This window comes from Salmo salar, chromosome ssa15 (genome assembly GCF_905237065.1).
Source record: "Salmo salar chromosome ssa15, Ssal_v3.1, whole genome shotgun sequence".
Lineage (NCBI taxonomy): Eukaryota > Metazoa > Chordata > Actinopteri > Salmoniformes > Salmonidae > Salmo > Salmo salar.
In genome coordinates, this window is record NC_059456.1 from 55,741,405 (window position 1) to 55,765,506 (window position 24,102).

Here is a 24,102-nt window from a genome sequence, read left to right on the forward strand (position 1 = left end):
AATTGGGCCAATGGCCAAAAACCAAGTATTCAGTTTCAGGCTCAACGTATAGACAATTCAAACCAATGAGAACTTGCCACATGTAGGTATGGGTCCCAGACTGGAATTCCACCCGTGTCCCTGACCCATTAATCTTCAGTTCCCCATTACAAATCAACTATTTCCATTGATCATTAATTCGCTAGTACAGAAAAACAACTATTTCCATTGATCGTTAATTCCCTCTTGACCTTTAGTCCTCTGCGTTGTGTATTTATCTTTCAATATTCTTACACATCAAAACACACTTTTATGGCTAGACCTAAGTGTTCCGTAGGGATTAACACAACACAGACACGAAGCCCATATTCAGACACATACGTATTATTAGGCTCTTATAGGGGTCATTGTAACAAACATACACCCAAAGACAGACAGCCATAAGTAATATGTTTTCCAATGTAATTCTCCTTTTTGCAAGTTTAAGGGAATAACCATCCCCAGTTGTTTTGAGTTTACTACAAGGCAATTGAGATGACTAAGAACAAATAATGGAGGAAATACTTAATTCTTAACTCAAAACAGTGCACCATTTTTTTCCACCGTCAACTTGAAACTTTGTACCGGGGCTAGAAAGACAAGTGAGTGTTGCTGCATGTTTATATGTGTGCAAATAATTGTGCCTTTTCTCTCTCTCTGTGTGTGTGTGTGTGTGTGTGTGTGTGTGTGTGTGTGTGTGTGTGTGTGTGTGTGTGTGTGTGTGTGTGTGTGTGTGTGTGTGTGTGTGTGTGTGTGTGTGTGTGTGTGTGTGTGTGTGTGTGTGTGTGTGTGTGTGTATATGTATAGTGATTTCTGGTCATGCTATTGCCTGTCTCACTTCTCCTACAGAGGAATCCTCAGGAATGGAAACGGACTCTATGGGTATGGTTGCCATGTTGTCTGACGCTTTAGCCATTGAGGAAGGTACCGGCTGAGTAATGGCTACGTACCGACGGCTACAGGGCTGGGCCTGCCTGCCTGCCTGCATTGTTTCTTTTCAATGTTTATCTATCAGTTCATCTGTTTGTTGACTGTTTCCTCTATTTCATGTTTCCTTGCCTGTGGTCTTTTCTATGGTCGGTTGTGTGTTTGTTTGGGTTGGGTTTGGGTTCCTTCCATCATCGGCTGTGTTTCTGATGTTTTATCTGGCCAACTCAACTCAACCTCCGCAGTGTCTGTGAACTGCATTACTTACCCAGAGAGAATGCCCTGGCATGCTCTACTGTACTGTTCTGCTCTGTGATGTTGCTGCATGTGATGACTTGTGATGTTATACACTACATAACCAAAAGTATGTGGACACCTGCTCGTCGAACATCTCAATCCAAAATCATCAAGATTGACACCACTCCAGCCGACGCTTGGCATTGTGCATGGTGATCTTAGGCTTGTGTGTTGCTGCTCGGCCATGGAAACCCATTTCATGAAGCTCCCAATGAACAGTTCTTGTGCTGACGTTACTTCCAGAGACAGTTTGGAACTCGGTAGCGAGTGTTTCAACCGAGGACAGACGGTTTTTACGCATTTAAGCACTTGGCAGTCCCATTCTGTGAGCTTGTGTGGCCTACCACTTCTTGGCTGAGCCATTGTTGCTCCTAGACATTTCACTTCACAGTAACACCCCTTACTGTTGACCAGGGCAGCTCTAGCAGGGCAGAAATTTGACAAACTGACTTGTTGGAAAGGTGGCATCCTATGACGGTGCCACATTAAAAGTTACTAAGCTCTTCAGTACGGGCTATTCTACTGCCAATGTTTGTCTATGGAGATTGCATGGCTGTATGCTCGATTTTATACACCTGTCAGCAACGGGTGTTGCTGAAATAGCCGAATCCACAAATTTGAAGGGGTGTCCACATACTTTTGTATATAGTATATAAAGTGTATCATGTTATGTTATGGTATACTGGTAATGCATGGTCATTCATGGTTTCAGTGAATGGAGGAACTGTGATTATGTTATGTTTGGTAAGCATACGCCGTGATGTTATAGTTTGATTAGTGCCATGAGAAAACTATTGCTCGTATATGCGCTACTCGACAAATTGCATCCCAATATATTCATAGTGTTTCCCTGCAAGGCTGTGTGTGAGGCACATTATGGTGTCATGCAGAGGTCCGTTGGCACTCCACAGGCCAGAATGCCTGGTGCTGCTGGAAGTAACTAATTGATTTCAATGACTTCACTGACTTAATCCTTACACATTTGTTAGGCTCAGAACCATGAACATTACAGTAATCTACTGCGAAACGGGCATGATGTTCAAAAGCCGGTGCCTCAGGAATGGAAAAATATTGGCAGCAAAACATTACACATGAAGAACTTGCCTTTTAAAAGGAAAAAAACATCAAGGTCATTTCCAATGATATCACACTCATTTCAAGAGCTATTGCATGCTTATTACATGCCAATTACAAAGGTCTAGTGCTACATACAAAATGTCACACAGACTAAATTCAGTGGTATTTGGATTTAGTTTGTGATGGTCATGCCTTCACTTGTCCCTTTTTTTTTCTAGATGAGTTGTTGTGGCAGACCACCCTGCCCCCCACGCTGCCCCCTACCACCACCACGACAGACCACCCCACCCCTGAACCAGACACCAGGCCCTTCAACAATAGCCCCTCCAATGAGTTCGACCTCACCGGGAAGAAACGCTTCACAGGTAGGCTACGGTATGGAGAAAAGTGATAACTGTAGTACGTGCAATGTGTGTGAGCATGCTTGCTTGCATGTATGTGTGCCTGACTGGGTGAATGCACCTCACATGCACGTGGGTGTGTGCTTGTAAGTGTGTTTGAGCTGTTTGTGTTTGAGTTTGACAAACTATCTACCTCTCCCCTACGTTGATGAAACATACCACTTGCAGTTATTTCAGCATCGCCGTCTAAGAGCTTAACCTTGTCATCTGTGGATTTAGACTTTACTGTTTAGAACTTAACCCTGTCAACACACAGGTCTTGCTTTATACCGCATTACCATTATCTATATGATGGCTCCCAGTTTAAACAGAGCTTAACCTCTTCAATCATACAGTATATTTCACTTATTGTAAATGAGTTATCATCCTGTCTTTCTGCAGTGTTCTCAGTAGTGAGTGATTACATTTTTTTTGTGGGGAAGCTTCTGTGAAGTCCCTCTAAATGCCAAAGAGAAAGGCTGTTTTTTCGTAACATAAATAATGTTCATCCAGGCATCCAGCTGAAACACGTGCATGTTTTTGTGTTTGATTGAGTGAGCGTGCTCGCATTTTAAGTGTGTGTGTGTGTGTGTGTGTGTGTGTGTGTGTGTGTGTGTGTGTGTGTGTGTGTGTGTGTGTGCTTGTGTGCAACACGTGTGTCTCTGCCTTATAAATAATTGTAGTCCTATTTGGTGTGTGTTCAGTTTTCTTTCACGGAGGAGAAATTAACTCTGGCTCTCTATATCTTGGCTTGTTCAGTCGCACATCATAAATACATTCACAGTTCTTGACTAGCTCATATAGTTACATGATTACCCCTGGGCCAAGGAAAACCCTGTTAGGGGAGGGAGTGCCATCTTTGCATTGGTCTGGCAGAACCATCAGAGTTCTATCTTCTTTCAGCTAACAGATGATAACATGAAATTACCTCTAATGTTGTTTCACCCCTCTGTGACCCTCTCTTGCAGAGATTGAGGGTCAATCATGGTCCTGGAGAGCTGTCTGCATTGTTTGCTGGGTTTTGTTCCAGCCCAATACTAACACAGCTGATTTAACTAATCCAGGTCCCTGGTCTAGGTTGAAGAGCATGATTAGTGTTAGTGCTGGGCTGGAACAAAGGCACACTAGGGTTGCTAAACTTGCATCTGCAAGGAGGAACCCCCTTCTCTGGTCATGGGTGGACATAATAAATGGGACTGGGTCTGTGTGTAAAGTGTCACTATGACAGGTTAGAGATTTGGAGACAACGGAGTTAATTGAGAATGTTGTTGGTCGAACTAATGGTCGCACTGTAGGCCTTTGTACTTCCCAATGCCACTCGCATTGTAAGGGCCAGGGTCTTGACAGTTCAGGGTCCACATGACATGGGCGACAGTGGCAAAGTTGGATTGGCTTTGCATAGCCTAACTGTGGGGCTAGTTAGGGAACATCAATACATTTCACAATAGTAATGTTGCACACCTTTTAGTTGTCTCATTAAATGCTTTCAATATTTTTATATGCATTTCTACAAGTTATAGTTGGTTTAAGGTTTTTAGGTCATTGACATTTAAAAATATTTTCCCATGTACATTGTGTAATTTACTGATGGTCCCTGAGCATTACGATCAGGTCACATGCAGCTGTGCACCATTTTAATGATTACTTGGGTACTGCCAGCTGTGGGCAGCATGTGGGCAGGATTGAAATAATCCCAACCCAAAGAAAGCTATTGCGGTACCTTTCATTCATTCCGTGACAAGCCATTTTTTCCTAAATATCTCGCAAATCTGTTTTGGACGAGACTGACTGTATGACCAAAATTACCCTATTTGCACTTTGTAGTCAATTTTGAAACTAGAATAAATGTTTCTGACTCATATCAATGCTACGTAGACCGTTTTCAAAAGGAGAAGTTGCTTACTACGTTCAGTTGCTCTTGAAGCGTCCTGCTGTCTCTTTACTGCTCCTAAGTGGTTGCTTTGGCCTCGTCTGTCTCCTCCTCTGTCTGCTTTATCCACATCCACTCCTATCACTGGAAAAACAGACTGAAACCCCCCACACTGAACAGGAATAAAACCAACAACTCTGATTCCCCATCACCCTCTCTCCTTCCCTCCCTCCTACTGTCTCTCATGAAGGAGCCTCTCGGTGGTTGTTGGGCTCCTAATGATGATGTGTACATTGGGAGATGTGAGCGCCACTCACATCTCCCATGCGACCGTGTTGGCGTGGCATAGTTGGACAGTACTCTAACCGACGGGTCTCAGTAACAGCAGTGTTAGCTAGTATTGTTCACTATGAGGACCTCAGTTTGAAATGTGTCAGTGACATTAGACAGCCTTCGAAGCAAGGCTACCGGATAGACCGGCGGATCCGGCCCGCGAGCCCAAACGGATCTGGCCCGCGAGCCCAAACAGATCTGGACCGCGAGCCCATTCAATCCGGCCTGGGGGAGGTTTGAGTAAAAACATTATTACAAACAGGTCGCTCTTCAATGTTTAAAATAGATAGAAATTATGTAGAAATTATAATGGACCTATACGTTTTCAAATAAAATTGCTTTGGACGAACAAATCGGTCCGCAAAAGAATCTGTGGAACCCTCTGCTTAATTTTGCAATCCCGATGTGGCCCTCGAGACGGAATTATTGCCCACCCCTGAGTTGGGCAGTACCACCAATTGGAACAGAATTGGTTCCAATTGTTTGGCTGGTGCACGATGCTTGAAACACCAGAGCCGTGTATACTGAATATGGTGTAGGCTTATGTGTTGACAGCTTTGGATGAAAGTCTATTTAATTACCATATTATTACAATGTTATTACAAAATTGGCCCCTGAACCAGGTCATCTAATCCAGCTAAACTATCCTGTGAGCTGAGGCCGGCGGACGCACAGCAAACACATCTGAAGCTCATTACATCTATTAAAGAAATCCTAAGACAGAATGAAATAGAATAAGAATAACAGTGAAATAATGAAATAATATGAAACACGCTGATATCAGCAGTGAGAGGAGAGGTCCCTGACCGCCAAACAAGGAGACCTAGTCTCTCATATTTATGAGTTTAATATATCAGATCCAACACAGCAGCCAGCTTTCTGACACGTCCTCCATTCCTCAGTCTGGAGGGGGTTTGACCATGCTAACTCAATTGACCAATCGTGTCAGTCAACTGTACTGGCGCCAGCCAAAGGGTATTGGGTTCCCCTTTACAGGCAGACACATGTTATCTGAAGACTCATATAGAGCTTATGGTGTAAGTCAATGGAGTGTTACAAAAGGGAAGAAGAGTATAAAGTTATCCCTTCCCTTACATTCGATTTGGCCTACACCGTTTATGTTCCGGGTCAATTACATAAATATATGATTTTAACCTCTCAAAATGTATTTTCCAGTAGCTGAGAATGTCCTCTTTCATATGTTTTCCCCCCTGAGTTGATAGACCCAACTGTAAAAAATGTTGAGTCAAATGTTTGAATACTGTACCAAATTCGTAAATCCATCAAATTACTACATTTTATGACATTTATGAAATGTTTTGCTAGAATTCAGATCACTGTCCCTCGGCCTCTGAACGTCACAGGGAAAACAAACGTATATCCTTGTGATCATCATGGATAGATCTTTACTGCACAGAATACCAATTGTCTCTCGAACAAAGGTCAAGGTCAAATTGTCTTGAAGGGGTAGTGTTGATCAGTGTTGATCAGCCTTTCAGCATCATAGGGAAATTATACGTAAACTTATATCTACAGTATGTGATATAAGATATAGGTCTACAGTATGTGAAATCAGCTTGTTTCTAGAACAAACCGTTCAAAAGTTATATAGACCAAGGTCAACATCAAATTGCAGGTCAAATTGAACCAGAACATTACGGATGTCGATACCAGGTCAAATTTTTTAGTTTTCTTTTTAAATACATGTTTTGCAAGTTTAAGACCGATGCTTAGGAAAGTAGATGAAGGGTCATGGTGGAAAATTACATGAAATAGTATTTTAAAAGCACTACATCTACTTCCTCAGAATGTAGTAGATCAAAAAAGAGATATAGAAAGACTATAGAAGACACAATTACAGATCTCAAAAGTAAGATACCATGTGGAAACAGACACATGTATACATCTAGAAAAGCAGATACACAGACAGACACATACATCAGTGTCCAGATGTGTAGCTGTAAGGACATTATTAGATGTAGTTGAAACGTTCTCAAATCTATTGTATTCTTAAAAAAAGGAGAGTAGAAACCTTGTGTCCCTGTTGGACTGTGTCTGTTGGCTACAGTTGCCTGTCCCGAGTCGTGTGGTGGGGTGGAACTGAGTCCAGCCAAATTCCCATTCCCATCCCAATCATATTGAGAATTCTGGGAGTTCTGGAAGTGTTCACAGCTGTGTATGGATCCAAGTGGCACTACAGTAGCTCCCACGGACATGAAGAATGACAGACAGACAGACAGACAGACAGACAGACAGACAGACAGACAGACAGACAGACAGACAGACAGACAGACAGACAGACAGACAGACAGACAGACAGACAGACAGACAGACAGACAGACAGACAGACAGACAGACAGACAGACAGACAGACAGACAGACAGACAGACAGAGAGAGAATCACCCGATGGGGAAGAAGGATGGGACCACGCAAGATCACCCACTCTGACTTCTCCTGAACTCCTGACAGAGGGAACCCAAGTAGACTGAGTTATAAACGGAATAGATTGTAATATGAGACTTTATTGTCCACCAGCAGATGTTAAAACATTGCCTTCTTGTATTAAAACCTCTATGCAGTCTTTTTAATTAAATCATTTTAAATCATCACTGTGTGTCTAATAAATCATCATGTCATAAAAATAACTCCAAATTAAGTTATTATTTTCCTGAGTGTCCTTTTGCCATGGAAATGCTCAGTCTGATCGTGTGGGCGTGTCGATGCAAATTTGAAGAAGGTATATTTATATACACAACCCTTATTGGCGAATAGGGTCGTCTAGAATCTAGAGCCTACCCAGCCTACCCCGCCTACCCCTTCAAAGTAGTAGGATACATAAGCAAATAAAATATGACTGGTCATTGATCAGAATAATCACATCAGATTGTGATGCCATGATCTGGGCCAAAAACTCCATCCCACCTGAACAGATTGGGCATGATCATAATTTTCACAATTTCAACCTCATAGTGTGGAAATATCATTTAAAAAAAACATGTATTTAACTGCACTGCCTCTTCAACATAATTATTTTAGTGTTCAGTAAAAATGTAGACCAAAGAAAACATTGTGCTCTCCCAAGGAGTTTCTTGGTTGGTGTGTAAAACCAGCAAAAATGTAACATAATTGATCAACCATCTTGCTGCTTTCCCATCCCTCCCTGCCATCCCTCTCTCCAGCTCCGTATGTGAACTTCATCCAGAAGGATCCGGGCGCTCCGTGCTCGCTGACGGAGGCTCTGGAATACCTACAGGTGGACGTCCTGGAAAACCTGCTTAAGAAAGACAGCCTGGCTACTAATCAGAAACAGCCGCCCAAAAACAAGCCCCACAACATCACGGTGGTCGCCATGGAAGGCTGTCACTCATTCGTCATCCTGGACTGGGCCATCCCACTGAAGGATGACATGGTGTCAGGTGAGTGGACCACAATGTCACGCAGGGTGACTAGCAAGCTTGGCCAGATAGTGGGGTGTACTGCAGATACAATGTGAGAGGTGTGAAGAGTATTCTGTCAGTGCTTCAAGCAGTTAGTGTGCACTTATGCTGCAATTATTCTGATCTTTTTCCAATAATTAGTCTTTTGACAAATCAGATCAGCTCTTAAAAAGATCTGATGTGAAAATATCTGATGTGATTGATCAAAAGACATATTAGTGGAAAATATATCAGAAATGGGATGCCTCTGTAAACGTAGCCTATGTCTGACTTCAACTTTTCTATCCTGACCCATTTGATATGCTTTTCAAAGGATCATGGCAGGTCAGCAGACATAATCTAACTATCACATTTAAGGTAAGACACAGGTGCAGACAATGTCGAAATAACAACGTTTATTATTCCAACAGGGCCAGGCAAAAGAACAGGTCAAGGGCAGGCAGAGGTCAGTAATCTAGATTGGTGGGGCAAAGGTACAGGATGGCAGGCAGGCTCAGGGTCAGGGCAGGCAGCATGGTCAACACCGGGGAAACTAGGAAACAGGAACACTCGAGAGACAGGAGTAAAGGGAAAACCGCTGGTAGGCTTGACGACACAAAACAAGCTGGCAAAAGACAAACAGAGAACACAGGTATAAATACACAGGGGATAATGGGGAAGCTGGGCGACACCTGGAGGGGAGTGGAGACAATCACAAAGACAGGTGAAACAGATCAGGGTGTGACACTAACTAGTCAGCTCCTAGTTAGATTTTAGGGAGTCACCCAACCCCCAATGTTTTAGATGTCAGTAACTGAGTTTTGAGTACTGTAAAACTGTATTTGATAGAGGGATCCAGTGTGTAGTGAGTGTGACTTGTGAACAGTGCTTCAGTCAGAGACATGGGTTCAGTCATCCAGAGAGAAGCTGTGTGTTGTCTTTGGCTGGCCAACAGAAGCTCCTAGTCCTTGAGTGGGCTGGGCCATTCTCTGATGTCTAAACCATATAGTATCGCAGACCCGCACCACTTTCTCTCTCTTTCCCAGTATTTCGATCTCTCTCTCATTTCAATATACTGTATTTAACGTCTTTGCTAAAATGCATGTAGTGCCTTAAAATATATTCCAGAGATACATGTACATACATTTTCTCAAACGCATGTAATGTTATGCCTGACAATATTCCAGAAATACATGGCTATGACATCTAGTCTACAGGGTGGCCAAAGGCATTCCTAATTCAGCTTTTTAAATTACTCTTTACGTATTGATCAATGGAGACAATTTTTTGGGCCACCAAGCCAAAACTTTGCCAGTGATATAAGTAATTTAAATTGCGATGGTGAGTAAAAAACAATCTGTTGGATGTCACCTAATTTTAACATTCTGTCATAAAGAGCACAAGTTCAACATTATAAAAAACACATTTTCTCCTCTTAAAAAATTTAATAAAAAGTGTGACTAGTAAGTGCCTCTAGTATCACGGGCACTAGGCTGTAAAAAAATAATAATGTATTGTTGTTTTTATCGATTTAAACAAACTATACATTGTATAATGCTCCACAATATGTCAACGTGTAGGTCTAGGCTTTGTCCTTCCAATGAGTGGTATTATATGGCTCAACAGTGTATGGTTAGCGGTGTTATGGTGCGTTCATAACCAAGTGGGAAGTGGGAATTTACCATATCTGGGAAAAATTGAACGGTAATTACTAGTTAAATCAGCCATGAATCCTCTTGTGACAGGGGGAATGGAAGCTTGTTGTGTGCAACAGGGAGGGGCAATTGAATACAAGATTCAAAATAATAATGTAAATTGCTAAAACATTTCTAGCCTGTCTATCTATGGGTAACAGGGTTGATGTGTTATACTCAACACGCTCAGTTTTTCACCACAAAACACCAGACAATTGCCAAATAGAGTAGAACCAGCTCACCTGCTTTACACTATGATTTGACTATTAGATGTTCAACGTTGTTGTTCAATGTTTTACTTTGTTTATTGAATTTTCAACACCAGCATTTACAAAATAATTGCACTTGTAAGTTATTTGGTAGTAATATAAAACAACACAACACATCAAAGACAACAATACAGCAAAACAGAGAAAGAGAGACAGACATAAAAAAAATACAAATACGAAAAAATAAAAAGACGCTAAAAATAAAAATATACACTGCTCCAAAAAATAAAGGGAACACTTAAACAACACATCCTAGATCTGAATGAAAGAAATAATCTTATTAAATACTTTTTTCTTTACATAATTGAATGTGCTGACAACAAAATCACACAAAAATAATCAATGGAAATCCAATTTATCAACCCATGGAGGTCTGGATTTGGAGTCACACTCAAAATTAAAGTGGAAAACCACACTACAGGCTGATCCAACATTGATGTAATGTCCTTAAAACAAGTCAAAATGAGGCTCAGTAGTGTGTGTGGCCTCCACGTGCCTGTATGACCTCCCTACAACGCCTGGGCATGCTCCTGATGAGGTGGCGGATGGTCTCCTGAGGGATCTCCTCCCAGACCTGGACTAAAGCATCCGCCAACTCCTGGACAGTCTGTGGTGCAACGTGGTGTTGGTGGATGGAGCGAGACATGATGTCCCAGATGTGCTCAATTGGATTCAGGTCTGGGGTCTGAGGATCTCATCTCGGTACCTAATGGCAGTCAGGCTACCTCTGGCGAGCACATGGAGGGCTGTGCGGCCCCCCAAAGAAATGCCACCCCACACCATGACTGACCCACCGCCAAACCGGTCATGCTGGAGGATGTTGCAGGCAGCAGAACGTTCTCCACAGCATCTCCAGACTCTGTCACGTCTGTCACGTGCTCAGTGTGAACCTGCTTTCATCTGTGAAGAGCACAGGGCGCCAGTGGCGAATTTGCCAATCTTGGTGTTCTCTGGCAAAAGCCAAACGTCCTGCACGGTGTTGGGCTGTAAGCACAACCCCCATCTGTGGACGTCAGGCCCTCATACCAACCTCATGGAGTCTGTTTCTGACCGTTTGAGCAGACACGCACATTTGTGGCCTGCTGGAGGTCATTTTGCAGGGCTCTGGCAGTGCTCCTCCTGCTCCTCCTTGCACAAAGGCGGAGGTAGCGGTCCTGCTGCTGGGTTGTTGCCCTCCTACGGCCTCCTCCACGTCTCCTGATGTACTGGCCTGTCTCCTGGTAGCGCCTCCATGCTCTGGACACTACGCTGACAGACACAGCAAACCTTCTTGCCACAGCTCGCAGTGATGTGCCATCCTGGATGAGCTGCACTACCTGAGCCACTTGTGTGGGTTGTAGACTCTGTCTCATGCTACCACTAGAGTGAAAGCACCGCCAGCATTCAAAAGTGACCAAAACATCAGCCAGGAAGCATAGGAACTGAGAAGTGGTCTGTGGTTTCCACCTGCAGAACCACTCCTTTATTGGGGGTGTCTTGCTAATTGCCTATAATTTCCACCTGTTGTCCATTCCATTTGCACAACCGCATGTGAAATTTATTGTCAATCAGTGTTGCTTCCTAAGTGGACAGTTTGATTTCACAGAAGTGTGATTGACTTGGAGTTACATTGTGTTGTTTAAGTGTTCCCTTTATTTTTTTGAGCAGTATATATATATATTGATACAGTTATAGGTCAACAAGCACAGATAATACAATCCTTAACATCCGAGATGTCGTGTATACACATCCCAGGCCTCTTACATCACCAAAATATAAATATACATCACTCTGGAACTGCAGGGAAATGTAGTCGTTTAACATAAGAAAAGAAGGGAGCCCACATTGCATAGAATTTGTCTACAGACCCATTGAGTGTGTGTTTAATTTTTTCCAACTATATGCAATTCAAAATGGATTTAATCCAAAGAGCATGAGAAGGGGGTGCAGAGGATTTCCATCTAAGTAAAATTAATCGTCTCGCTAACAAAGTGACAAAGGCAATTACATCCTTATTCGTTTTGGTCAATTGTATTGTGGGTAAGGAAACCCCAAATAGTGCAATAAAAGGGTCTGGCTCGATCTGTTTGCCGCTTAATTCTGAGAGTGTGTTAAAGATGTCTTTCCAGAAACTAACAAGAGATGGTCAACACCAAAACACGTGTGCATGATTAGCAGGAGGCTGATTACATCGTACACAATTAGGGTTCACATCCTTGTAAATTTTGGATAATCTTGCTTTGGTCCAGTGGGCCCTATGAATGAGTTTGCATTGAATGAGACTGTCTTTCGCAAATAGAAGAGCTATGTACCCTTTTGAGTGCCCCTTCCCATAGTTCATCAGATATTTCCTTACCCAGTTCCACCTACCATGAGGATTTAATATTGTTTAATGAGATGGCTTGTAGTGAGCAAATTTGACTATAGATTATTGACAAGGTGCCTTTCAGAATAGAAAGTGGGATAAGAAATGTGTCGAACTGTGTTTCACCAGGAAGGGTGGGGAATCCTTGATCTTTGCGCTGGACGTAACTCCGGACTTGTAAGAACCTAAAGAAATTATGTCTGGGGAGACAAACGTACTAAATGTATTGTTAATATACAGATCCCTGAATCTTTTAATACCGAGACTAGACCATGTTGAGAAAGCACCATCAACCATAGATGGGGGGAAAGCTGGGATTGAGGCTACCGGAGCCAAAGAAAAGGTTGTCTGAAACCCAAAGTGGAACCTACATTGATTGCAGATCTTCAATGTTGTTTTGACACATATTTTTGGTGAAGGAGGAGTAAGGGTCTGTAACGGAGGAGTGAGCGAGGGAAGACAATGATGCCGGTATAGATGAGGCAACCTCCATCTCTAGCCAAATTGGGGGTGGGAATATCTCTCTGCTCTGCAACCTGTACTGAATGATCCTAAGGTTAGTGGCCCAATAATAGAATCTGAAATCCGGTAGAGCTAGACCGCCGTCGGGTTTGGGCCTCTGCTAAAGCTGTTTTTGTATCCTGTGGGTCTTTTTGTCCCATATAAAGGGTAGTATTAGGCCGTCAATCTTTTTGAAAAATGTACTGGGAAGAAAAATCGGAAGGCACTGATAGAGATATAAGAATTTGGGGAGAGTATTCATTTTAATAGAATTAATTATTGCGACTAAGGAGAGGTGTAGCAAAGACCAGCGTTCCAAATCGTCCTTACTATGGGTAAAAAGAGGAGCAAAGTTGGCATGAAAAAGGTTTTCAAATCTGATTGTGACATGTACCCCAAGATAAATATATCCACTGTGAGCAATTTTAAATAGCAAGTTATGTAAAGGGGATTTTTATGCGGCCATATTAAGCGGCATCAATTCGCTTTTACTGAGATTAATTTTATACCCTGATAAGTGACCGAAGGATGTGAAAGTGGCAAGGGCAGCAGGAACAGAGACAGAAAGGTTGGATGTGTATAATAATAAATAATCTGCAAAAAAAGACATTTTTTGTTTGTGTCCGTATCTGACTATACCTTTGATGAGGGGGTTGGAGCGAAGTGTTATTGCAAGTGGTTCTATGGCGAGGGCAAACCATAAGGGACTTAAAGGGCAACCCTGTCGTGTCGATCGTTGCAAAGGGAAGCAATCTGATTTGAGTGTTATTAGTCCTGACAGAGGCTTGAGGGGATGAGTACAGAAGTCTTATCCAAGTCATGAATTTGGAGCCAAGCCAAAATTATTTAGAGTATAAAAAAGGTATTTCCATTCCACCCGATCAAACGTTTTCTCCGCATCCAGGGATATAATGGCTTCAGATGTATTGGCGACAGAAGGATTATATATAGTATTAAATAATTGTTGAAGATTGAAGAATGACTGTCTATTTTTAATAAATCCTGTTTGATCCGGAGAGATAATTGATGGGAGGACTGTTTCCAGACGCGTTTCCAGAAGTTTGGCTAGAATTTTATAGTCAAAATTTAGCAGGCTAATTGGACGGTATGATACACACTCAAGAGGGTCTTTGTTTTTTTAAGAATAAGACAAATGGTTGCCTGAGTGAGAGTCTGTGGGTGAGCACCATTTACAAATGCTTCATTGTACATTTCAATTAGAATAGGGGCTATTTTGGAGAAACCTTTTATAAAACTCTGCCGAGTAGCCGTCAGGCCCTGAGCTTCTCCCAGATGGAAGGGATTTGACAGCATTAGACAATTCTTCAACAGTGATCGGCTGCTCTAATTTTTTACCAAATCCCATCTGACCAAAGGCACAGGAAGTGAGTGGGAGAAATCCTCCAATTCCAATGTATCCGCATTACTTTCAGAAATATATAGAGACTGGTAAAATCTCTTGAACTCATCATTGATCCCCCTAGGGTCTAATGATATCCCAGACGATGTATGAATTTTAGGATTCTGAAATGATGATGATAGTTGACGTAACTTGTGAGCTAATAATTTACTGGCTTTATCTCCTTGTTCATAGTAAGTGCACCTAGACTTGACAAGCAGTTCAGTAACATGGTCTGGTAATAATGTGTCAAATTCTGCTTGCAAAGTTAAACATTCCTTATAAATAGCCGGAGATTGCGAAACGGCTTAAATGTCATCTAATTGGGCAATATAGCGTGTTAACATAGATAGCCTATCCTTTTCCAGTTTGTTCTCATGTGCGGTGTAGGAAATCATTTCACCTCTGATATAAGCTTTCAAAGTTTCCCAAAGAGTAGACACAGGGATGTTTGGGGTTCTATTTGTGATCATGAAAAAGTCGATTTGACTCAAAACAAAATTGACAAAGTGTTCTTTACCGAGCAGTTGCCTGCTCTTGCAGACTCCGTTTTTGGCTGGGTAGACGACATTACAAACTTACATTTCTCAAACTTGATCTGAATTGTTTAGGGGTCCCTTCAGACGCCTGGCCAAACAGAAATATATACAATTTTGCAAGGTTAAATATATATGTCTGAAGTCGGTTCTGCAGCTCTGCCAACTTCTGTCTGTAGCGTCCGAACAGTTTGGGCTACACACTAATATTACCATCACAGAAAGGGGAGACTCTCACGAACACGTACAGCACCAGTCAAAAGTTTAGACTCACCTACTCATTCAAGGGTTTTTCTTTATTTTTACTGTTGTCCACATTGTAGAATAATAGTGAAGACATCACAACTAAATAACACATATGGAATTAATGTTTTATTTATTTTATTTCACCTTTATTTAACCTGGTAGGCTAGATGAGAACAAGTTCTCATTTGCAACTGCGACCTGGCCAAGATAAAGCATAGCAATTCGACACATACAACAACACAGAGTTACACATGGAATAAACAAAACATACAGTCAATAATAAAGTAGGATGAAAGAAAACAAAAAGTCTATATACAGTGAGTGCAAATTAGGTAAGTTAAGGCAATAAACAGGCCATGGTGGCGAAGTAATTACAATATAGCAATTAAACACTGGAATGGTAGATGTGCAGAAGATGAATGTGCAAGTAGAGATACTGGGGTGCAAAGGAGCAAGATAAATAAATACAGTATGGGGACGAGGTAGGTAGATAGATGGGGGTCACCAGTGACATATACCTGCTGGAGCGCGTGCTACGAGTGGGTGCTGCTATGGTGACCAGTGAGCTGAGATAAGGTGGGGCTTTACCTAGCAGAGACTTGTAGATAACCTGTATCCAGTGGGTTTGGCAACGAGTATGAAGTGAGGCCCAACCAACGAGAGTGTACAGGTCGCAATGGTGGGTAGTGTATGGGGCTTTGGTGACAAAACAGATGGCACTGTGATAGACTGCATCCAGTTTGTTGAGTAGAGTGTTGGAGGCTATTTTATAGATGACATCACCGAAGTCGAGGATCGGTAGGTTGGTCAGTTTTACGAGGGTATGTTTGGCAGCATGAGTGAAGGATGCTTTGTTGCGATATAGGAAGCCGATTATAGATTTAATTTTGGATTGGAGATGCTTAATGTGAGTCTGGAAGGAGAGTTTACAGTCTAACCAGACACCCAGGTATTTGTAGTTGTCCACGTATTCTAAGTCAGAGCCGTCCAGAGTAGTGATGCTGGACGGCGAGCAGGTGCGGGCAGTGATCGATTGAATAGCACGCATTTAGTTTTACTTGCGTTTAAGAGCAGTTGGAGGCCACGGAAGGAGAGTTGTATGGCATTGAAGCTCGTCTGGAGGTTAGTTAATACAGTGTCCAAAGAGGGGCCAGAAGTATACAGAATGGTGTCGTCTGCGTAGAGGTGGATCAGAGAATCACCAGCAGCAAGAGCAACATCATTGTATGTATACAGAGAAGAGAGTCAGCCCGAGAATTGAACCCTGTGGCACACCCAGAGAGCCTGCCAGAGGTCCGGACAACAGGCCCTCCGATTTGACACACTGAACTCTATCAGGGAAGTCGTTGGTGAACCAGACAAGGCAATCATTTGATTAACCAAGGCTGTTGAGTCTGCCAATAAGAATGTGGTGATTGACAGAGTCGAAAGCAGCGTCAGAGTCAACAGAGTCGAAATCAAGTAGTAACCAAAAAAGTGTTAAACAAATCAAAATATACTTGATATTTGAGATACCTAAAAGTAGCCACACTTTGCCTTGATGACAGCTTTGCACACTCTTGGCTTTCTCTCAACCATCTTCATGAGGTAGTCACCTGGAATGCTTTTCCAACAGTCTTGAAGGAATTCCCACATATGCTGAGTACTTGTTGGCTGCTTTTCCTTCACTCTGCGGTCCAACTCATCCCAAACCATCTCAATTGGGTTGAGGTCGGGTGATTGTGGAGGCCAGGTCATCTGATGCAGCACTCCATCACTCTCCTTCTTGGTCAAATAGCCCTTACACAGCCTGGAGGTGTGTTTTGGGTTAGTGTCCTGTTGAAAAACAAATGATAGTCCCACTAAGCGCAAACCAGATGGGATGGCATATCACTGTAAAATGCTGTGGTAGCCATGCGGGTAAAACGTGCCTTGAATTCTAAATAAATTACTGACGGTGTCACCAGCAAAGGACCCACAACACCATCACACTGCAAAAGCTTCACGGTGGGAACCACACATGCAGAGATCATCCATTCACCTACTCTGCGTCTCACAAAGACACTGCAGTTGGAACCAAAAATCTAACATTTGGACTCATCAGACCCAAGGACAGATTTCCACCAGTCTAATGTCCATTGCTCGTGTTTTTTGGGCCAAGCAAGTTTCTTATTATTATTGGTGTCCTTAGTAGTGGTTTCTTTGCAGCAATTCAAACATGAAGGCCTGATTCACGCAGTCTCCTCTGAACAGTTGATGTTGAGATGTGTCTGTTACTTGAACTCTGTGATGCATTTATTTGGGCTGCAATCCAAGGTGCTGTAATTTCTTATCCTCTCCAGCAGAGGTAACTCTGGGTCTTCCTTTCCTGTGGCGGTCCTCATGAGAGCCAGTTTTATCATAGAGCTTGATAGCTTTTGCGGCTGCACTTGAAGAAACTTTAAAAGTTCTTGACATTTTCCGGATTGACTTGCCTTCATGTCTTAAAGTAATGATGGACAGTCATTTCTCTTTGCTTATTTGAGCTATTCTTGCCATAAAATGGACTTGGTTTTTTACCAAATAGGGCTATCTTCTGTATACCAACCCTACCTTGTCACGACATAACTAATTGGCTCAAACACATTAAGAAGGAAAGAAATTCCACAAATGTACTTTTAACAAGGCACACCTGTTAATTGAAATGCATTCCAGGTGACTACCTCATGACGCTGGTTGAGAGAATGGCAAGAGTGTGCAAAGCTGTGATCAAGGCAAAGGGTGGCTACTTTGAAGAATCTAAAATATAAAATGCATTTTTATTTGTTTAACACTTTTTTGGTTACTACATGATTCCATATGTTATTTCATAGTTTTGAAGTCTTCACTATTATTCTACAATGTAGAAAATAGTAGAAATAAAGAAAAACCCAACAAAACCTTTCTAAAGACGTTTAAAAATATTTTTACCAAATATATTGATAAATACATGTGAAAATGTATGTGAAAATATACAGTATTCTAAAATACATTTTCAATGTATTTCAGATTGTATTTTGAAATACATTAAATACATTTTACATACATTTATATATACATTGTAAATACATTTTGTAATATATGTTGGAATGTATTTTTTTAACACATTATTTGGCGTTTCCTAATTTTTATTCCCTTATTGGTTGCGGTGTCAGAAAGATGAGCAAAGTAAAGAGGAAAGAAAGAGGGAGAGAGAGGCAGCAGGGTTGAGAGAGAATGAAAGAGTGAGGAGAGAAGGATAAGTGAGTGACAGGCTGCAACAGTGCTTCTGTTTTCACACTTCTGATTACAAAATATAGTGATAGAGAAAAAATGAAAGAGAGGGAGAGAAAGAGGGAACAACACAATCAGAGAGAAAGAGTGGTGCCTGTGGTAGTAGTTCCCTCCTCCTCCTCCCCTCCACCTTGAGCCAGCTATGTTGGCCAGGCGCCAGAAAAAATATGAACACAGGAGTTTGATGTGGCGGGGAGCACTGCCCTTGTAGAGTTTCCACTGGCTGAGTGGCATGATCTGAGCATTCCATGACCTCAGGATTCACGTACTGAAATGGGGCTTTATGGAGGTTTACCATTATGTGTGTGTGAGAGGAGAGGCAAAACAAGAGGTGAGAAACAGAGAAACAGATTGTCTCTGTATGTGTAGTGGTTGGCAGATCCACAATGTGACTTACTGCGTCTGCCTCGAGTTTAAAACCACTGATACCTCAAATTAGTTGGGATCGTTCTTCTGCCTCCAATCACTCTCCTCTCAAAGTAAATATTTCCTCTCTAACATCAGACCACCCTTACCTTTGGCTACACATCAAAACCAACATGGACACATTTTATCTCTCCTTCTCAAACTTTAAAATGGATCAATGTTTGATCCCTCCCCTCTCTAACCTCTGGTGATCTTTGGCCCCTGACTCTCGCCTTGTGTGTGACCCCTTCAGGCTACATGGTCCACAGTGCCTCATACGATGACGTCCTCAACAACAGGTGGTCCTCCAGTGCATCCAGCGGCTCACATCTGGCTGTAGAAAACCTCAAACCTAACTCCAGGTGAGAATATGCTCTCTGTGTGTGAGAGAGTGTTTAATGTCTTACACAATGGGCTGGTTATACAAACAAAGGATTTACGAGATTGTACGGCTTGTATATTCTTTACCCATGTGTGTGCGTCTGTGGAGGTGTTTGCCTGCGTGTTTGCGTCTGTGTGTAAGTATTTATAACTATAAATCAAATCAAATTGTATTCATCACATGCACAGAACACAGCTTGTGTAGGCTTTACAGTGAATTGCTTGCTTATGAACCTTTCCCAACGACGCAGCGTTTAAAAATAATAATACAAAATAAAATAGTAACTAACATGAAATAATAAAATAAAATACACAAGAATGGAGCTACAGTATATACAGGAAGTACCAGTACCAGATCAATGTGCAGAGATACAAGGTACTTGAGGTAGATATGTACATGAAGGCAAGGTAATGTGACTAGGCATCCGGATAGATAAAAGTTAGAGTAAAATAAAGAACAGAGTAGCAGCAGCAAATGACGAGTGTAAAAGTGTGTGTGAGGGTGTGCATGTGTGTTTGTATTTGTGTTTGTGTCGTGCCAGTATGCGTATATGTCAGCAGAGGCTCCTCAAAGGAGGAAAGGGAGGACCATTCTCCTTAGTGAATTTCAGAAAAAAACCTTTTCAGATAAAACGACACTAAATATATTCACGTCACCAAATAATTGGTTAAAACACACTGCTTTGCAATGAAGGTCTACAGTAATGTCGTGAAGTGACTATCATTAATGTGATGATGGCTATTTTATCAAATCAATTAACTATGTTTAATTATTAAATTAATCATGTAACAATTAACTCATTAGTAACTTGGGGCACAACGGAAAAAGTTTGTTTAATGAGTTACCGTTTCCCGAATTAACTCAAGAATATATCAGAATATATCGTTACCATATTAGTCATCCATTAATTATTATTACCTCGTATCAGTCTCGTTCTGAATGGCGTTGACATCAAATCTGCATGAACCCTAGTCTAAATGACAATTCAGCAATACACAAATTGGCTTAATTATTTATTTACTAACTAACTAAATAATCACACAGAATTACAGAAACACATACACAGGATAGATTATACGTTGATTACTGACATAATGCAATGGAAAGTCCCTAGTGGACTAACCCGATATGACGGCTTGGTACACAATGAAAAGGGAGGGGCATGTAAGGAGAGGGAGAGACAGAGAGAGTCAATACATGTGGAAGCTATGCTCATGGTGTTGGGTTCGACATTTGAGATATTAAATAAATGATAGAGAAGAAGCATGGAATATCTGTAGAAGGACAGATAGCTGTGGAATGTGTTGGAATGTGTTGGGGGACGGGAGCAGAGCACCGTGTTGATACAGGGGAGACAGATGGACATCTGTGGATTAGATGAAGGAGGGGTTGAGGTCAGGAGGTGAGGTCAGTTCCCCTTAAGGGGGTAATCAGGGTTTCGTATCTGGTTACCTTTTTCCTGTTGGGCATAAACTGTAAGGATTGGAGAGAGGGAGTGTCTTAAGTGGGATATAAATATCTGGATGGGACAAATGTTGGGTTGTCTGATTACGGCTGTACAGAACCTTTGGGAAGAATTAAACTTGGTTAAAGCTTCTCTAGTGTATGTGAGTTATTTACTCTGAAAAATAAGAACCTAACAATGGGAATATGAATACTTTGCACATGAACGACCGCTCATTTGAAAATAATTGCAATGTATACATATATTTACGTGTGTATGTCTTTGTCATCTCTCTGTTGAAATTGCCCGGTCCGTCTGTGGAGAGTAGTTTGACCAGAAGTCTCTGGTTTGTCAACCAGAGACTTCTTTGTAGTTGTAGCTTCTAGGTCTAACAGTGTCTGTTAGAACGGTTCCTCCAGAGGTGTACCACACGGTGTTCAGAGAGGCTTGTTAGAATAGATCCTTTAGAGGTATCTATGGTGGTGAAAGGAAATTGTGCTTTGTCTTCGGCTGAGTTTCCTAGGTCAACAGTACTTAAACAGCTGCAGACTGAATGTTCCTGTGTAGTCTTCATTTTCGAGAGTTTCAGAGGGTCTTACCATTTTTTGGACGTGTAGTTTTTATACCATTTCATAAAGTGTGGATCAAATCCTCACGTTCTCTGGTCTCAATGGTTGATTATTCAGGGTACAGTTGGATCACTTTCCACACCGGCAGCGACCCGGCATTTTTTGGTCTGTGGTAAATTTCGTTAGCAGTCCTTTTATGCACTCTGGAAAAATGGGGCATTCCATCCTGTTGACATAATATCTGTGCTCACGTGGACGTGGTTACTGACTGGGTAAAACTTTCTATGACAACAATTATCTCATTTAGAAGGCTAAAATAATCTTGCTATCTTTTCAAAAATTGTTCATATTTAATCATATAAGGTGAACAACATTTAGATGTAAACCTGACCCCTTGAATGTGTACACTTTCAGAGATAGTTATTTAGTTATACCATCCTTAACCTCTGTGGGCTAGGTGGGACGCTAGCGTGCCACCCGTGGTGCACTCCATCAACAGCAGGTGCATTTCAAGAGCGGCAAATTTGAATCCAAATAAATGTCAAAATTAAAATTTTTCAAAAATACAACTATTTTACACCATTTGAAAGATAAACATCTCCTTAATCTAACCACGTTTTACGATTTCAAAAAGGTTTTACGGCGAAAGCATAAATTTAGAGTATGTTAGGACAGTACATTTACAAGAGTTGTGTGTAATGTTTTGTCAAGTCAAAGACAGGGTCACCAAAACCATAAAACCAGCTAAAATGATGCACTAACCTTTTACAATCTCCATCAGATGACACTCCTAGGACATTATGTTAGACAATGCATGCATTTTTAGTTCTATCAAGTTCATATTTATATCCAAAAACAGCGTTTTACTATGGCATTGATGTTGAGGAAATCGTTTCCCTCCAATAACCGGCAGTCAAGTCAGCGTCACAAATTAAATAATTAAAATTAGAAAACATTGGTAAAATATTATATTGTCATTTAAAGAATTATAGATTTACATCTCTTGAACGCAATCAACTTGCCAGATTTAAAAATAACCTTACTGGGAAATCACACTTTGCAATAATCTGAGCACTGCGCCCAGAAAAATACGCGTTGCGATACAGACTAGACGTCATGTTGGGGAGATCTAAAATCGAAAATACTATGTAAATAATCCATTACCTTTGATTCTCTTCATCAGATGTCACTTCCAGGTATCACAGGTCCATAACGAATGTAGTTTTGTTCAAAAAAGCTCATCATTTATGTCCAAAAATCTCCGTCTTGTTCGCACATGATCTAAGCCAGCCGGACTTCTCGTCATGAACGAGGGGAAAAAATATATTTCCGTTCGTTCAAACATGTCAAACGTTGTATAGCATAAATCATTAGGGCCTTTTTTTAACCAGAACATGAATAATATTCAAGGTGGACGAATGCATACTCTTTTATAACGTATTGGAACTAGGGTACCCAACATGAACTCGGCGCCAGGTGTCTAATGGGACATCATCGTTCCATGGCTCTTGTTCGGTCAGATCTCCCTCCAGAAGACTCAAAACACTTTGTAAAGGCTGGTGACATCTAGTGGAAGCAATAGGAAGTGCCAAAATATTCCTAAACCCCTGTGTTTTTCAATGGGATAGGTTTAAAGTCAATACAACACATCAGGTATCCACTTCCTGTCAGAAAATGTCTCAGGGTTTTGCCTGCCAAATGAGTTCTGTTATACTCACAGACACCATTCAAACAGTTTTAGAAACTTTAGAGTGTTTTCTATCCATATATAATAAGTATATGCATATTCTAGTTACTGGGTAGGATTAGTAACCAGATTAAATCGGGTACATTTTTTTTATCCAGACGTGCAAATGCTGCCCCCTAGCCCTAACAGGTTAACCTCTCTAGGGAATGTGGGATGAAATCGTCCCACCTACTCAACAGCCAGTGGAATCCCGTGGCGCGATATTCAAATACCTTAGAAATGCTATTACATCAATTTCTCAAACATATGACTATTTTACACCATTTTAAAGACAAGACTCTCGATAATCTAACCACATTGTCCGATTTCAAAAAGGCTTTACAACGAAAGCAAAACATTAGATTTTGTCAGCAGAGTACCCAGACAGAAATAATCAGACACCCATTTTTCAAGCTAGCATATAATGTCGCATAAACCCAAAACCACAGCTAAATGCAGCACTAACCTTTGATGATCTTCATCAGATGACACACCTAGGACATTATGTTATACAATACATGCATGTTTTGTTCAATCAAGTTCATATTTATATCAAAAACCAGCTTTTTACATTAGCATGTGACGTTCAGAACTAGCATACCCACCGCAAACTTCCGGTGAATTTACTAAATTACTCACGATAAACGTTCACAAAAAACATAACAATTATTTTAAGAATTATAGATACAGAACTCCTTTATGCAATCACTATGTCCGATTTTAAAATAGCTTTTCGGCAAAAGCACATTTTTCAATATTCTGAGTAGATAGCTCGCCATCACGGGCTAGCTAGTTTGACACCCACCAAGTTTGGCCCTCACCAAACTCCGATTTACTATAAGAAAAATTGGATTACCTTTGCTGTTCTTCGTCAGAATGCACTCCCAGGACTTCTACTTCAATAACAAATGTTGGTTTGGTTCAAAATAATCCATAGTTATGTTCAAATATCCTCTGTTTTGTTCGTGCGTTCAAGACACTATCCGAAGGGTGACGAA

The 24,102-nt window shown here is 41.3% G+C and overlaps 1 protein-coding gene across 1 annotated transcript in view; it reads left to right on the top strand.

The window, feature by feature from the left end:
- The window catches only part of LOC106571774 (fibronectin type III domain-containing protein 1), an 80,513-nt gene that overhangs the window by 41,157 nt on the left and 15,254 nt on the right, over positions 1 to 24,102 (top strand). The window contains exons 15-18 of the mRNA XM_045696077.1: positions 868 to 900; positions 2,538 to 2,684; positions 8,083 to 8,319; positions 19,237 to 19,345. Coding sequence (XP_045552033.1) covers positions 868 to 900; positions 2,538 to 2,684; positions 8,083 to 8,319; positions 19,237 to 19,345 — 526 coding nt within the window. The remainder of the gene's footprint in view (positions 1 to 867; positions 901 to 2,537; positions 2,685 to 8,082; positions 8,320 to 19,236; positions 19,346 to 24,102) is intronic.